Source organism: Myotis myotis, unplaced genomic scaffold, assembly GCF_014108235.1.
Source record: "Myotis myotis isolate mMyoMyo1 unplaced genomic scaffold, mMyoMyo1.p scaffold_m19_p_6, whole genome shotgun sequence".
NCBI lineage: Eukaryota > Metazoa > Chordata > Mammalia > Chiroptera > Vespertilionidae > Myotis > Myotis myotis.
In genome coordinates this window covers 992,609-1,008,329 of record NW_023416368.1, presented here as the reverse complement: position 1 = coordinate 1,008,329, position 15,721 = coordinate 992,609, and the positions used below count along the sequence as shown (strand labels likewise).

At 60.3% G+C, this 15,721-nt stretch overlaps 3 protein-coding genes across 10 annotated transcripts in view; 2 read left to right on the top strand and 1 right to left on the bottom strand.

Moving 5' to 3' along the window:
* Positions 1–332: 332 nt before the first annotated feature.
* Positions 333–4,171, bottom strand: NUDT1 (nudix hydrolase 1). 2 transcript variants are annotated; one of them, XM_036311966.1, is made up of 4 exons: positions 4,088–4,171; positions 3,203–4,013; positions 833–978; positions 333–641 (listed from the first exon to the last, which is right to left on the bottom strand). In XM_036311966.1, the coding sequence occupies exons 2-4, from the start codon at positions 3,565–3,567 to the stop codon at positions 469–471; spliced, it is 684 nt and encodes a 227-aa protein (XP_036167859.1). In that variant the 5' UTR covers positions 3,568–4,013; positions 4,088–4,171; the 3' UTR covers positions 333–468. The 2 variants fall into 2 exon arrangements, with proteins under 2 accessions (XP_036167859.1, XP_036167858.1); XM_036311965.1 differs by having other exon boundaries at positions 3,203–4,115.
* MRM2 (mitochondrial rRNA methyltransferase 2) lies at positions 4,109–9,690 on the top strand. 2 transcript variants are annotated; one of them, XM_036311964.1, is made up of 3 exons: positions 4,109–4,200; positions 6,320–6,609; positions 8,726–9,690. In XM_036311964.1, the coding sequence occupies exons 1-3, from the start codon at positions 4,193–4,195 to the stop codon at positions 9,166–9,168; spliced, it is 741 nt and encodes a 246-aa protein (XP_036167857.1). In that variant the 5' UTR covers positions 4,109–4,192; the 3' UTR covers positions 9,169–9,690. The 2 variants fall into 2 exon arrangements, with proteins under 2 accessions (XP_036167857.1, XP_036167856.1); XM_036311963.1 differs by lacking the exon at positions 4,109–4,200 and adding an exon at positions 4,285–4,532.
* Positions 9,691–10,699: 1,009 nt separating this feature from the next.
* The window catches only part of MAD1L1 (mitotic arrest deficient 1 like 1), a 145,283-nt gene continuing 140,261 nt past the window's right edge, over positions 10,700–15,721 (top strand). For 4 of the 6 annotated variants that reach the window (XM_036311949.1, XM_036311948.1, XM_036311952.1 and 1 more), the window contains exons 1-2: positions 10,700–10,817; positions 13,346–13,507. In XM_036311949.1, coding sequence (XP_036167842.1) covers positions 13,358–13,507 — 150 coding nt within the window. In that variant the 5' untranslated portion in view covers positions 10,700–10,817; positions 13,346–13,357. Of the gene's footprint in view, positions 10,818–13,345; positions 13,508–13,571; positions 13,779–15,721 lie in introns of those variants that run through there. The other 2 variants (XM_036311947.1, XM_036311951.1) reach the window with 2 other exon arrangements.

Sequence of the window (15,721 nt, the reverse complement as noted above, 5' to 3'; positions counted from 1 at the left end):
GTTGTGAGCTATTTGTGTGAGTGGGTGGTGCCCCCTCCTCTTGGGTTAAGGGAGGGCGACCAGGGTTTTAGCCTTGGCCCCGACCATGCCTCGGTTTCCCCTGGTCTAAAGAAAGGATCACAGGGGTGGTGAGGACCTGCCGCCTGCCCACCTCCACAATCCCAACAAGAGCCGCGGCACCAAGCCAATCAGCGGCAACACTCCCCCACCCCTCCCCGCGGTCCCAGAAGCTTCCCCCTTCGCCCGCAGCCTTGTTTTCCTGCTGTCTGCCCACTGGTGCCGTCACGGCCAAGCGTGCCTGCTGGCGTCCCGAGCACAGGCCTGGCGAGAACTGAAAAGGTGAAAGACATTTATTTTCCTTCCCATCCACTCACGTTCCAAACACAAAAACCCAGGCGTGGTTCGCCCGGTGGGCCCACGTGCAGTGCGGCTGTGACTGCGGCCGGAGGGGCACGCGTGGTCCTGCCGCTAGGCCGTGTCCACCTCGCGCAGCCTGTAGTCCAGGATGGTGTCCTGGCCCTGGAACTTGAAGTAGCCCTGGAACTTCTTCTTCTGGAGCAGGAGGGGAAACCAGTAGCTGTCGTCTGGCCACATGTGGGCGAAGGGGATCTGGTCCAGGGGGAACCACTGAGGCCGCATCTCTGGGTGGAAGGAGCACGGATTCCAGCCCGGACTGAACCGGCCCGAGGAGCCCGCGAGCAGTGCTGCCAGGAGCACCTCCACTGGGTCCTCAGGCTGTGGTTGCAGAGTAGGACGGGGTCGGGGTGCTGGTGCCCTGGGGCCTGCCTCCCGGGAGGGCAGGGGCAGGGCTGCCCGGGTGGCGTGGACTCACCCTCGCTCTCCGTGGGCGTCCCCTGCACGCTGTCCGCGCAGAAGATGTGCACGTCCATCAGCTCGGGCTCCCCCACGAACTCGAACGTGATGTGGCCCACCTTGTGCAGCGCGTCCACGGTCACCCCGCACTCCTCCTGCAGCTCCCTGCGGGGCGGGGAGGCCACAGCTGGAGCCGGTGCCGTCCTCAGAGCCCCCAGCACAGTGCCCGGGAGATAAAGAGCGACAGAGGTTTTTTTAAAATTAATTTTTTAAATATTTAAATTCTTAAAAAAAAATACATATTCTTATTGATTTCAGAGAGGAAGGGAGAGGGAGAGAGAGAGAAACATCAATGATGAGAATCACTAATCAGCTGCCTCCTGCATGCCCCTCACTGGGGATCGAGCCCACAACCCAGGCATGTGCTCTGATCAGAATCAAACTCGGGACCCTTAAGTCTGCAGGCAGATGCTCTATCCACTGAGCCAAACCAGCCAGGGCCAGAGTATTTGTACACAGAAGGGAAATGCATGCTCTGGACCTCTTGAGGGGTGGGGGTCAGGGCAGTGACGGGCCACTGGTTTGGGTGCAGACTCGCTGTGGACCTTGTGGCTGCCCAGGCCTGCCTGTCAGCTGCTTGGCTCTCACGGGAGGAGGGTGGTAGAGCTGGGAACCCCCACCCGTCCACGGCTCCTGCTCCCCCGCGGCTGCAGCTCGCGGGAACCTGGGTCCTGAACTGAAGCCTTTCCGCCAGAACAATCATCCCCCCTCTCTCCGTCCCTCCCCCCTCCCACGCTGGGCACAGGGTCCCACTGCAGGCAGGGCCCAGCTGTTTTAACTCTGGTCCAGAAAGGAGACCCTTCACCCTCCAGGGCGTCGAGCTTTGGGCCTGTCTCTTCGCTCCCCGCCTTCGGCCTGTTCTCAGAGGAGGTAAGGTCAGTCCGGCACCAGCACAGCCAGGATGGCCCGGCCACGCCAGGGCAGGCACCCGTTTTAAAATGTTTCTAGTTGCATCTGATGGCAGACACTCTGGCAAGCAGCCCGGGACCCCTCACCCAGAAGGAGCCTTGCACCCCCACACCCTGCAAGGAGCTGCAAACGTCACACCGTGTACCCGCTTTACACGCAGCAGAGCGGCTCGGCCTCAAGGACTTCAACCGGTTTTTCCACTGCTGCTAACAGAGGAACAGTTTCCACCTGCTCATCACGAAGCCCCTGGCCTGAGCCCTGAGCCCCGAGTGCGGGTACACCGCACCGCTGACCCCCCCGCCCCCCCCAATCTGCGCAGCGCGGCTCCATGGCTTGGCGGCCCGTCACCCGGCAGGCCAGGGCCTGGATCTGTGCTGGGGACTCGGGCTGCCGCGGCAGCCCTGGAACTGGGAGCCTGAGCCTCGGTTTAGCGATCGCCCTCCCCCACGGCCCTGTATTTATCTGTCTCTATAAAAACGTTCTAGTTATGCCTGCCCTTTGTCCTTGTAGGTGAAGTTTCTTTAGCTTCATCTCCAGGAGGCCTTCGCAGCATGATAGTTCTGTCTCTGCCTCTACCGAGGACGCAGACACATTGGGTGAAGAGCCTAATCCTGCGGATCACCCTGACCTCTGGAGGCTATTTCAGCCGTAATTTATCCGCTGAGATGCTGCAAGAGAGTCAGACGCAGGAGCTCAGCGGCCACCGCCTCTCCTCTCGGCAGCAGCTGGCGGATCTTGTCTTTGAAACCTTCACCTCCTGAGTCAACATTCTGACTAACTGGTTCAGGGCAGTATGAGAAACGCCAGTACCCCCTCCCGGCAAAGCTACAGCTCCTGGGGTGACCGACAGCAGGGACGGCGGATAATTAACACCTCAGTGAGGTATCAGCCCGCCTACCAGAGCGGCCCCCAGCACAACAGCTTCCCAACTGAGTCCCAAAAACCACCCCACCCCCGAAGCAGCTAACGGGTACTCAGTTATGTGCAGCCCCAGTCTTCACAACCATCCTAAGGGGTAGATACTGTTATCTTTAAACATTTTTATTAAATGTTTTTATTGATATTAGAGAAGAAGGGAGGGGGGAGGGAGAGAGAGAAACATTGATGTGAGAGAGAAACATCGACTGGTACCTCCAGTACCACCCCTCGGGGGACAGAACCTGCGACCTGGGCTCGTGCCCTGACCAGGAATGGAACTGGCAACCTTGCCGTGCACGGGACGACACTCCACCAACTGAGCCACACTGGCCAGGGCCTGTTGTTACTCCCGTTTTGCAGATGAAGACACTGAGGCTCAAGGGTTAAGCACCTGCTCCAGGTCACATAGCTCAGAAGGGTGAAACCAGGGGTCTGGCTCTACGGCTGGAATCTGCATCCCCTGCCGGAGCCGGGCCTGCGGTCAGGCCCGAGCCTCCCTCACCTCTTGGCCCCGTCCTCGATGGTCTCTCCTTCGTGAACTTTGCCCCCGAAGCCATTCCAGCGGCCGGCCCCGAAGCCCCGCTTCTTCATGCCCAGGAGCACGCGCTGAGGCTGCAGCACCAGCACCAAGGTGTAGAGCCTGGAGGCGCTCATGGTCCCGGGTCCGAGGAGGAAGGCGGGCGGGTTGGCTTGACTTGGGCGCGGTGGGGTTGGGGGTGGTGGTGGATGGAAGCAGGTGTGCTGCGGGGGCAGGGGCAGGTGGGGCAGAAATGTGCTCTGGAAGGAAGGGGAAGCCTGCTGGTGACCTCCCAGCTCTGCACTGTCCATGAGCGAAAGGTCTGGGCTGGCGGGAGGCCTGGCCTTCATACCCTGAGGCAGCAGGAGGGGCGGGGGGGGGGGGCGCGGACACACCTTCCCTTCCCCGCCCTAGCGCAGGCCCCGCTTTAGCACGTGCTCCTCTACACAAGGAGGGCAAGTCCAACCGGAGTGCTCAGTGGCTGAGCATCCACCTGTCAACCAGGAGGTCAGGGTTCGATTCCCGGTCAGGGCACGTGCAAAGGTTGCGGGCTCCATCCCCACTGTGGGGCCTGCAGGAGGCGGCCGATCCATGATTCTCTCTCACCATTGATGTTTCTCTCTCCCCCTTCCTTCCTCTCAGAAAGCAATAAAAATATATTTTAAAAAAGCAGGAAGGCAGTCCTGCCCGCTCGCCCACTGGCACCAAGATAAGCATCAGTTTGCCCCAGGGCTGTCCGTCCCCCTCTGCCGGGTGCACTGGCCCCCGCTCACCTGGTCCCTGCTCCCCAGCTCACCTGCCCGGGGTTCCCTGATCCCTGCTCCCGAGCTCACCTGCCCGGGGTTCCCTGGTCCCTGCTCCCCAGCTCACCTGCTCGGGTTCCGTGCGCTTTCAGGCCGGCGCGCTGTTTCCGGGGGCGTGGCCTCGGGCGGAAGCGGAGCCAGCACTTCCGGCGGCGGGAGCGGGTCAGCGCTGATGGCAGGGTGAGCGGTGGCGGGCGCGCGGGGTGCCGAGGGGGGCGGCGGGCGGCGAGGGGGGCGGCGGGCGGCGAGGGGGGCGGCGGGCGGCAGGGCACGTGCGGTCTGCGCTCAGCGGCACTTATGCGGCGCCTGCTGCATGCGCGCAGGAGGCGGGAGTGGCCGGGGGCCCGCACGGGTGTCCTCGTCCGGACGGACACCAACTCGCCTCCGTCCTGGCCCGGGCTCGGTCCGCCCGGACATGGGGGGCTGCGGACACGAAGCAAACAGTCGGCGAGGCTCCGAGGAGCGACGGGCGGGCAGAGAGCGGTACCGGGTTTTAGGAAGAGGAGGGGCAGGTGAGGGGGTCCCCGCAGGTGGAGAGGAGGGGGCCCGCAGGTGGAGGTGAAGCTGGTGAAGAGCACCCAGGCCTCCAGGCTGTGGCTGCTGAGAAAGGAAGCTGATTGGCCGAATCCGGGATGTGGCTGTGGATGTGGCTGTGGATGTGGATGTGGATGTGGATGGGTGGACGATGGACGGAGGACGGTGGACGGAGGTGGTCAGAGGCCCGCTGCCCAGATCAGGGGGATTGTTTGTGTAACTCCAGCTCCCCCCTCCTCCTCGGGGTTGGTTCTGGCACCAGGGCCATCTGCCCTCTCCCCTGAGGCTATGGCACTTGAAGGCCGTGATTCCTGAGTTATTGTCTTCAGATCGTGTGAACATGCCTTGGTGTTGAACAGGCTTTGGCCTGGAGCGGGGTGTGTGTGTGTGTGTGTGTGTGTGTGTGTGTGTAATGATAGCTTTTTTTTTCCATCATCAGAAAAATGTAATAAAAACATAATAAAAGTACAGAACCTATTTTGTAGGTTTGAGAGTTAAATGAAGACTCTTGGCAGTTGCTAAACTGTTAAAGCCTAACTTTTCCAATGAGACTTGGAGCTTGCCCTTAAACTATTCACACCAGTTGATTCAGTTTCGTTAAGAAATGTGCTGGTCAGGTGTGGCTCGGTGGTTGAGCATTGACCTAGGAACCAGGAGGTCACCTTTCCATTCCAGGTCAGGGCACATGCCCCCGTTACAGGCTTGATCCCCAGTAGGGGGCGTGCAGGAGGCAGCCCATTGATGATTCTCATTGATGTTTCTCTCTTCCTCTCTGAAGTCAATAAAAATACATTAAAATAAAAAAAAAGAAACGTGAAGGTCAGGATCGCTGGCCACCGAGCTATCTTACCGGGGAACCACGTAGCCAGGCAAGGCCACGTTCTTCTGGGGCTGTCTCCCCGTCTCACCATCTAGCGGACAGCTGTACCAGGCGGGAAAGAGTGCTCCTTTCGCTATGTCAGTGTCACTAACCAGGACTGGGAGGATCTGGGTTGATACAAAGGGGCTGTCACTGATGTCTGAGTTTTCCTTACGGAGAAAACTTCAGAGAGGAAAATACTTATTGATTGATTGATTTGAGAAAGAGAGAGAGAGAGACAGTGATTCCACCTACTTATGCATTCATTGGTTCCACCTATTTATGGATTCATTGGTTGGTTCTTGTATGTGCCATGACTGGGGATCGAACCTGCAACTTGGGCACATCGGGACGATGTTCTAACAACTGAGCTCCCCGCCAGGGCGAAGAACACTTGACCACAGGGAGCTGCCTGCTGTGTCAGTGCTCAGGCTGCCGTAGTGAGGCCCCGCAGAGCAGGCGGCTTTAACAACCGAAATTCACTCTGATGTGCTGGCCGAGGAGCAGTCCAGAATCAACGTGTCAGCAGGCTGGTTTCTTCTGAGCCTGTCTGTGTGGGCGGCCGGCTCCTTCCTGAGTCCCCACGTGGTTGTCCGTCTGCCTGGGTGTCCTAACGCATACGGACACCAGTCCTATGGGATTCGGGCCCACCCCTCTGACCTCATTTTAGCTTAATTACCTCTTTAAAGACCAGTCCATTTTGAGGTGCTAGGGGTTGGGACTTCAGTATAAATTGTGGGGGGTCACAGGTCAGCACCTGAACCTGCTTTCTGACTGGCTTTGGCACATTGCCTCCCCTCGTGGGCCCCCGTCCTGCCTGCCTAAGACGGCACGGCTTGCCCCGGGCCCACCAAGCTTGGGACTAGTGGATACGGGAGGCCAACCGGCTGCCCCTTCCCTCGCCAGGTGCTGCAGGCTGGCGTGTGCGTCCCTGCGGCGCCACGGGCTCCACACGTCGGCGAGGCACTGCAAGGCCCGCACGGGCGCCGAGCACCTGTGGCTGACGCGGCACCTGAAGGACCCATTCGTGAAGGCGGCGAAGGTGGAGAGTTACCGGTGTCGGAGCGCCTTCAAGCTTCTGGAGGTGGACACGCGGCACCGGATCCTGCGGCCGGGCCTCCGGGTGTTGGACTGCGGGGCGGCCCCTGGGGCGTGGAGCCAGGTGGCGGTGCAGAGAGTCAACGCTGCAGGCACAGGTGGGTCTCAGAGGCCCGAGGACAGAGCGGTGGGGCACTTTCTGAAGGTGGGTGTTTGGTAGTAATAATGGTAAAGACGGGACACCGACATGTTCAGAATGAAAGGTGCAGTGATGATTAGAATCGCCTCGATCACCCCGCTCCTGTGTGTGGTGTGCGTCCCTTCAGAGTTCTTTTTTTGCACACGCAACGCTGTACCCACGTGCTTTTCGGAATGCGCTTCCACCGCAGCACTCGTGCTGCCGAGGCGCCTTACCCGGCCTTCGGCCTTTTCCGCTGGATGGCAGTGCTGGCTCTGACCGCACCCGGTTCCGGTCCTGCTGCTGAAGCCCTTGGGCTCCCCGAGGTCCCGCTGGGGCTGCTCCGCTCGCACAGCTGGGGCTCCGGACTCTCAACTCAGGCTCAACCCGAGGATTTTATCTTTCATATTTTCGGGTTTTGTCAAAGGTTGTTTTTTTTTATCCTCACCCAAGGTTATGCTTATTGGTTTTAAAGAGGAGATTGGAGGAGGGATGGGGGCGGGGGTGAGAGACATGGATATGAGAGAGAATATCCATTGGCTGCCTTTTTCTGCACTTACCCCAACCGGGGTTCGAACCTACAACATAGGTATGAACCCTGACTGGGAATCGAACCTGCAGCCTTTCCATGTATGGGATGGCACTCTAACCAACTGAGCCACACCAGCCTGGGCTGTCAAAGGTGTTTTTTTTTTTTAAATATGAAAAAGGTTCCCCTGATTAATAAACAGGTAAACCAACACCCATAGAACTTAGAAAACAACATCACCCTTTTGAACAGGTCCTGGGGGACTGTCCCGCATCTTAGCTTCAGGTCTTTGCGCTGCAGTGAGCCTTCTTGCCGTCTGCATTCCCAGCCGTAGGGTCTGAGGGCCTGCGTGCGCTGGCGTTATATGACATTTGTGAGTTCACAAACATCTCTCCCAGCTACCTTAGAGTGGGGGCATTTGTGCCCATTTTCCTCACGAGAAAACTGAGGTAGAGGAGTGGAGTGACCGCAGAAGGTAGAGCATTGGGCCTGCCTGGTTCATTCAGCAGCCCCGCCACATGGCTCAGTGGGGCGCCATGGGGCTTGAGAATTGGCATAAAAACATTGTTTTTAGTTCCCATGCTTGTTGACCGAGTGACTGAACTTGGGTCAGAAACGCCCCTGGCGCCACTGCAGTGGTTCCTGTCCCCGACAGGCAGTGTGGAGGAGCAGGAGGCCACAGTGGACGTGGGGAGAAGTGGAAGCAGCTCTTGGACTCTCTGCAGGGTCCGTGGGCAAGCAGCTTGCTTTCTCTTCCTCCCGGAAGTTGCCCAACTGCACCCAAAGCGATTTGCCTCGGTGGACACTCCTGCGGGGGTAACGCGATGCTCGGGGAAAGCACCGAGCCGGCCAGCAGTTGCAGGAAGTCGGATGTGGGCAGGGACCACTTTTGGCCCTTATTCTACATCTGCCCTTTCCCCCATATCTCAGCTTCTTCTTCTTTTTTTTTTTAATATATTTTATTGATTTTTTACAGAGAGGAAGGGAGAGAGATAGAGAGTTAGAAACATCGATGAGAGAGAAACATCGATCAGCCGCCTCCTGCACACCTCCCACTGGGGATGTGCCTGCAACCCAGGTACATGCCCTTGACCGGAATCGAACCTGGGACCTTTCAGTCCGCAGGCCGACGCTCTGTCCACTGAGCCAAACCGGTTTTGGCTCAGCTTCTTTTTAATGGAAAGAATTTGGCTGAAGCTACAGACAGACTTGTTGGTTTAACCCAGGGGCACTTTACATGCTAGTGTAACAGTTTCTATCTTCGCTCACCAGGTGAGCAGTCTCCGGGATGAAATGAAATGACATCAGAGCTGGAGACGCGTCCGGGGTATGGCCCCAGGCCTGCCTTCCACTCGGACAGCACTGGCCTCTCTGGGCTGGTTTTCTCAGATGTGGCGGGAAGCACCCCCACTCCCCTGGTGTGCACCTGCAGGATGTGGAGAGTGGGAACGGCCCTGTCCGCCTGTCTGCACATTAGCTCTTTTCCTTGGTCCCATTTCACGACTTGCGGCATGTGCTTTTGTGGGAAGAATCGGTGTAAATAACTAATTCCCAGTTTCTTCCTTAGATCCCAGCAGTCCCGTGGGCTTTGTGCTCGGGGTCGATCTTCTTCACATCGCCCCCCTGGGAGGAGCGACTTTCGTGTGCCCCGCTGACGTGACGGACCCACGGACCCTGCAGAGAGTCCAAGAGCTGCTTCCTGGCGGGAGAGCAGATGTGGTTCTGAGTGACATGGCCCCCAACGCCACAGGCATCCGGGGCCTGGACCACGACAGGCTCATTGGCCTGTGCTGGTCGCTTCTGGACATGGCTCCAGGCCTGCTGTGTCCCGGGGGCACATTTCTCTGTAAAACCTGGGCTGGAAGTCAAAGCCACCGGTTACAGAAGAGGCTGACGGAGGAATTCCAGAGCGTGAGGACCCTGAAGCCGGAGGCCAGCAGGAAGGAGTCCTCAGAGGTGTACCTCTTGGCCACACAGTACCGCAGAGCCCGGGGGCCTGGGGGGGCCTGAGCTCCCGCCCGCCCTTGCCGGGCCTGGTCACTGCACTCTGCGGGGCTGGGCGGCCCGGGCTTGACCGGGAGGCAGCGGCCAGGACAAGTGGGGATCTTTCTAAACCGAAGAGGACAGAACTGTATTCAGTGGCCATGATAAAAAACGGTCTGTCACGTGATTTGTGAAGAGGAAGTTGTCCTGAGAGAGGGACGAAGGCTGGGGAGGGAAGGATAAACACAGGCCGGGTTACAGGCTGAGGCAGCGACAGAGCAGGCTCCGCCTCGCTCCGGACAGCACAGGTTTCCAGCCCAGAGTTTGGCTCTACAGCATCACGTAGGAAAATCTGAATTCCCGTCTGGGGACTAAATTCCTTCTGGTGAATGATCCGGAGACGCAGCCACCCCTCAAGCAGCGATGTCCCCAGGCAGTTAGGGGAGACACTGGTGTGAACTGCATGGGCGGGCGTGCTTTGGGTTTTGCTGGAAAGACCGGGCTGTAATACTCCGGGCTCCCTGGACAGTAAAGGTCATTGCCAAAGCAGGCAGCGTGCGTGCGATTTCCCTTTCCCTTCCAGGGCATTGATGCCGCTTTATAAACAGGTGGGTTGAATTGCCGGAAGGGATTTCCATGCTTTCAAGTTTGCTTTTTTTTTTAAAAAAAATATTTTTTTATTGATGTCAGAGAGGAAGGAGAGGGAGAGATAGAAACATCAATGATGAGAATCATTGATCGGCTGCCTCCTGCAGGCCCCCCCACTGGGGATCGAGCCCACACCCCGGGCATGTGCCCTGGACCGGAATCGAACCTGGGACCCTTCAGTCCGCAGGCTGATGCTGTATCCACTGAGCCACACCAGCCAGGGCTTAAGTTTGCTTTTTAAAACCGGTTCCTGGTTTCTTCAAAGCCACTTCCTGGGGGTGTGCTCGCCCCCCAGCAGTTACTGATGGCAGCAGCGATGAGTGGGGCCCAGGGCTCCCGGGTCCGTGGCTGAGTCCAGCTGCCTGGAGTGGGCTGCAGGGGAATTCCGGTTCTCATGCCACTGCTGGCGTCGCAGGTTAAGTCCGGGAGCCCTCGTGCTGCTTCCATCACGCGCTCCCCCTCCGGTCCGTTCATTTTGGGGCCCCGTGTCTCACCCTCTGGAAGAAGGGCACTCAGTCCACACCCGCGCCGGGGGCAGCGGCGGGCAGCGCCGGGGGAGGAATCACGCTCCCGGACAGACCCGGTTGCAGTCACGCGGGCGGGCGGGGTGCTGGCTGAGGCCTGGAGGACGGCGCCGGGAGGACGGTGGAGCGGCCTGGCACCCTCCTCCTCCCGGGCCCGAGGAGAGGGGGGTCGCGGGGGGTCAGGGAAGTACCGGGGCGGCCGGGGTCGGAGCAGCGGAGCGCGCACAGGTCCGGCCCTGCGGTGCGGGCGATGCCACACAACACGGTGCGAGGCAGCTCCCGGCGAAGCCCGTCTTGAGTGGGGCGGGGGCGCCCTGACGGCCCCGCGGGGAGCGGGGGCAGGAGCTCGCGCGGAGCCCCAGGACCAGCCTCCGCGCAGCCCGGCAGCTTCCGGCCGGCCCCGCCGGATCTCGCGAGAGCTCAGCCGCAGATCTCGCGAGAGCGCAGGCGCCGAGGAGGGAGATCTGAGCGGCGACCGCGGCAGGAGCGGACCGGGCTGGTGAGGTGGGTGCGGGGCCCGGCCGGGCTGGGCGGGGGCCGGGGGGCCGTGGCGGGGGTTGTGCAGCCGGGCGGCCCGGGGTCGGGGCGGGGCTGCCCGCTGAGGCCGAGGCTGGGCGCCGCCCCCTCCGTCCTTCTCCGGCCCGCGGGCTCGGACTCGGCGCCCCTCGGCCCCGCTCCCGGCTCTGTCCTTCCGTCCCTGCTCCCCTCCTCCGTCCCTGCTCCTCCATTCGGCTCCCCGTCTCCGTACCTGCTTCCCCCTCTGTGCCCCGGCTCCCCTGCAGCCAGGTCTGCCTGCCACCGCCTCCGCTCCTGCTGTCCACCTCAGCCGGGGCCAGTCCAGCCCCAGCTGCCCTCAGCGCCCCCTGCGGGTCCCCCGGGGCGTCTCCTGGGAGAAGGAGCAGCTGGACAGGCCAGGGCCGAGGGCCGAGGGCTGCGCCGGGACCGGGGGTAGGAGTGGGCCCTCTCGGTGGAGCCCTGGCAGGGCGGGCCCAGGGCACCTGCGGGAGCCGCGTCCGTACCTGGGTGCGTTCACAGCAGCAGCAGAGCCCGTGGTGGGCGGGCGGGCCGTGGGCGTCCTGCAGTCGCGTAGGTTCCAGAAGTCATCCTGCCGCCCAGGACCAGAGGGGCCGCCGAGAGCAGGGAGTGTGGGCGCCCAGCTCAGGCCACTGACCGCAGGGTCCGTCGGGCGGTCGGGTTGGATGAAGAGGACGGAGTTGAGCCGCGGCCTTCGGGGCGTGCGGAGCGGCCTGGTTGCAGGCAGTGAAAGCGTGTGTGTTCTTTTCATCCCAGAGCAGCACACGCTTCAGTCCTTACAGGACGGCATCTGGAGAGGAGGGAGTGGCTAAATTTCCCATCGCGGATGGAAGGAACGGCCCGGTCTCCTCCGCAAATGCAAGGGTTAGCCCTGCTGCCTCCCGCCCGCCCGCCGGCCTGCATCTGCGAGGCTCAGGGCAGGGCGAGCGCGGTCCGTTTTCCACGTGTAGTCTGGCAAGAGGCAAGAGGCGGGGAGGACAGGCCTGTGCGGGGTGGGAATGGCGCCTGGGAAGACAGGGCTCTGCCTGCTGGAGGCCCGGGCCCTAGTTAGTGGGACATTCCGCGTCCAAGTAAGATTCCTCACTGGATGGCTTGTTTGTTTGTTTGTTTTGGGGGTGGGATGGGGTGGTGGGCGGGGGAGCCTGCGAGCCAGCTTTTCTAAGGGAAACCCTTCTCGCCTGTGGACGTCGCGCTTCTGCTGGGAACAGCCCCTCGCTCCCTCGCTCGCTGGCTGGGCCGGCGGGCCGGCTGGTGTGAGGCCAGAGGAAGCCCAGGTTTGGCGATGCCGGTGCTTGGCTGCTGCTTGTCCTCAGCCTCCGTGCCGGGCTCGAGGAGCAGCGGACCTGCAGGCCAGGCAGGCCCTGGCGCAGTCTCCGCCGCCCCTTCCTGCGAGGCCTCAGGGCCGTTCCGAGCAGCACGAGGGTCAGACTGTTGGGCAGCGGTTGTCCCTCTGCCGCTTGACGACTGGTGGACACTGTCATCCTCACCACCGCTTGGCAAGGAGGGTGCATGATGTCAGTTTACGGAGGAGGAGACTGAGGCTCGAGGAGTCTGGGTGCTCAGTCAGTGTCAAATACCTTTCTTTTTGGTATTTACTTGGTTGAAAATAGTAGTAATTGATTAGTCACTAGAGGCCGGCTGCACAAAATTCGTGCCGAGTAGGCCTGCCTTCCCCCGGGTGCTGGCACTGGCTTCCCTCTGCCCGCCGGCAGGCACCCGGGACCCAGCCTTCCCTCGCAGCTGGCTTCATCCGGAAGGATGTCTGGTCTAATGAGCATATTATGCTTTTATTATTACAGACTCGAGGCCCGGTGTACAAAATGAGTGCATGGGTAGGGTCCCTGGGCCTGGCTGGCGATCAGGGCCAGCTGGGGCCCTCCTTCCCCTAGCTGCCGGCTGCCAGCTGGGGTCTTCCTTCGTTCCGTTCTGCCCCCTGGCTGCCAGCTGCCGGCTGCTGGGGTCTTCCTTCGTTCCGTGCTGCCCCCTGGCTGCCAGCTGCCGGCTGGGGTCTTCCTTCGTTCCGTGCTGCCCCCTGGTGGTCAGCGCACATCATAGCGAGCGGTTGAACTCCCAAGGGGACAATTTGCATATTAGCGTTTTATTATGTAGGATTGTTAACAAGTCAGCATTACTGTGTGTTTTGTTTGTGATTCCCAGAAACTGGGCTCTCTGTGAGTGTGGCTGTGGGAGGTACCACCTGCCTGCTGCACCCGCCCCCCACCCTCCACCCCCCACCCCCCAGCTGTCTGTCTGTCCCGCTGCTGCACAGGTCGTCTCTGACGTTCCGCGGCTTGGGGGCATGTCGGCTTTCTGTGCCTCTTACTTCTCTGGCAGATCAGCAGTTGGGCTCCCAGGTGACCCTGGAGAACGGGGCTGTGGGCCCTGGCCTGCCTGACGGGCTCTGAGAGGGCAAGCCGGGGCGGGCACTGCGGGGCGGGCAGCCGTGGGACTGAAGTTACGTGGGAAGGCTCCCGTGACCCCTCCCTTGTCTTCCTCAGAGAGGCGTGGCCATGGAGGACCTGGGGGAAAACACCACGGTCCTGTCCTCCCTGAGGTCCTTGAACAACTTCATCTCTCAGCGCGTGGACGGAGGAGCGGGCCTGGATGCTTCGGCCTCGGCCCCAGGGTCCCTGCAGATGCAGTACCAGCAGAGCATGCAGGTGAGTGTCCTGTCCGAAGGTGTCGCTCAGGTGAGTGCCCTGCGCGGGATCGGGGTCTCTGACGGAAAACAGGGCCCTTGGATAGGCTGGGTCGTCCTCATGCCGCGGCCTTGCGTGCGGCTGTGTCTGTGGGTGCGATGCCATAGGGACGTGGCTCTTGTGTGCCTGCTGCCTGTGGTGAAGTTGGTTTCCTTACACGTCGTCCTGCTGAACGTCGTAGGACCCATGGCCACTGCTGACGTTACGTGGGCACTTCCTGTAGCTGCGGCAGGTCAGTGTCTCCTCAGCCTAGAGGCCAGCTGGCCGTCTCCCGGGTCTCTAACGTGGGCGTTCGGAGTTTGGGAGAGAAAGCGGGAGGGAAGCAGGGTCTGGCCCTGAGCCGTCCTGGTTAGCAGCCTGACGTGTCAGCGGCGCAGAGCGGGCCTGGTGCTCAGCGTGTGCTCACGGTAATGAGCTCACAGGCCCTAGTGACGGGGATTGGAAAGCCCACACGGCCTGGCTCCCTCGAAGGTGGACGCCTGGGAAGGGCGGCCGTGCGGTGACAGGCCCGTGGCTGGCCTGGCGGGACAGCAGGGGAGTGAGTGAGGCTTGGGGAGGTGACGGCCTCAGGCTGTGGGAGCGTTTGCAGATCTTGGCTCCCGGCTGCTACGGGGTGATTTTGACAGTTTTACTCTGATTATAGTGCTACTTTGCTCTGTTCCAAGTTCTCGGCATTGCTCCCTGTAGACAGCTGTGAAGGGGTCAGGCCTCCTGAAGGACATCAGCTTCTAAGGACTTGGGGGCCCGTCCCAGGGGGCAGAACCACGGGGGCCGCACAGGCTTGCCCAGGCCCACCGCTCCCACCGGCTGTGCGTCCTCCTCCCCCGTGGGCCCTCGCGTGGCTGGGGCTGTTCAGCCGTGGGTGCTGCTGGGGCCGTGGGGGATAGTGTCCTGGGAGCCCAGGAGGCTCAGGTGCGTTCATTTGCTGAGGAACTGAATTACTTTCTGTTGTTAGTAGTGGACTGAGTTGCTCACTCCCATTTTTTGGCAAGGACTCTTATTTATTTCGAGATTAGTTTTCTTATGTTTAAACACTTTTTACTGAAATAACAGTGGCAGTAGGTTATACTGTGATCCTTGCCCACTGGTTGAAAAAAGTAATAATTTTATTGATGCACATGACTGGGAATGTTTGGCCTGTCAGGACCATAAATGTAGAATCTTGGAGGCCCCCAGTTCCCACTCAGTTAGCGCTGGGAGGGTCAGTGAGTGAGTGACAGCCAGAGTGAGCTGGTTAGAGATGCGGCAGCACCTGCCTGGTACCCTGCCCTGTCGCAGGGCTTCCCTCAGTGTTCCTCTCTCTCCCAGCCGCCTCCCCAGCTGTAGGTCTGTATTTCTTGCCCACCAGGCCCCTCCTCCCTCCTTTGAATAAGTTTCCTGTTTCCAATTGAAAGTGTTCACAGTTTGCTCTGCTACACATCAGTGTTTGTGTAAAATGTTATAAAAATGTTCCAGCTGGCCGGTGTGGCTCAGTGGTTGAGCATTGACCTAGAACTGGGAGGTCACAGTTCATTCGCCGTCAGGGCACTTGCCCGGATTGCTGGCTCCATCCCCAGTCGGGGGTGTACAGGAAGCAGCCAATCCATGACTGTCATCATCGATGTTTCCGTTTCCCTCTCCCATCCTCAAAAATAATGTTTCAGTTACTTTCCTTCAAATGCAGTCAACATTCCAGGAAGATGAGGCCCATGGATCCCGTGTCCCTGGGCCTCCTGGTCCCTGTGTGCTGGGCCACCTGCAGACACTGAGGCTGGGGAGGCCAGCGTGTTTGATGGAGGGTAGAGTTAGGAACCTCCATATGCCAGCAGGTGGGCAGTGCAGTGAGAGAAACAGCAGAGGGGAAGGAAGTGGGAACTTGGGCCCCCACCAGTGCGGAGGGCGAGGGGGCGGGAATTCCCTTTCTCTGGGCGGATTTCTCACCCGTGGCTCTCTGACATTTTGGGCTGGATAGTTTTTATTTTGCTGGACTGTCCTGTGCACTGACTTTCCTGTTGATAATCATCTCTGGCCTCTGCGCACTAGGTGCCAGGAGCACACACATTACCACCTCCTCTGAGACAGTCGGCAATGCCTCTGGACCTTGTCAAGTGTCCCTGGTTGAAATAAGAACCACTTGCTCTAGCCCAGAGCTTCTCAAATTCTAATGTGCGTGTGAGCCCCTGAGAGTGCGTGTGA

What these genes read in the sequence shown, in the direction of transcription:
- MRM2 (XM_036311963.1), top strand. Translation starts at nt 4,318, where the DNA reads ATGCGGCGCCTGCTGCATGCGCGCAGGAGGCGGGAGTGGCCGGGGGCC. An exon ending in TTTAGGAAGAGGAGGGGCAG is followed by an intron (nt 4,533 to 6,319) that starts GTGAGGGGGTCC and finishes TTCCCTCGCCAG; the next exon opens with GTGCTGCAGGCTGGCGTGTG. An exon ending in AGTCAACGCTGCAGGCACAG is followed by an intron (nt 6,610 to 8,725) that starts GTGGGTCTCAGA and finishes TTTCTTCCTTAG; the next exon opens with ATCCCAGCAGTCCCGTGGGC.
- NUDT1 (XM_036311966.1), bottom strand. Translation starts at nt 3,567, where the DNA reads ATGAAGGCCAGGCCTCCCGCCAGCCCAGACCTTTCGCTCATGGACAGT. An exon ending in ATCGAGGACGGGGCCAAGAG is followed by an intron (nt 979 to 3,202) that starts GTGAGGGAGGCT and finishes CCCGCCCCGCAG; the next exon opens with GGAGCTGCAGGAGGAGTGCG. An exon ending in GACGCCCACGGAGAGCGAGG is followed by an intron (nt 642 to 832) that starts GTGAGTCCACGC and finishes CCTTCCACCCAG; the next exon opens with AGATGCGGCCTCAGTGGTTC.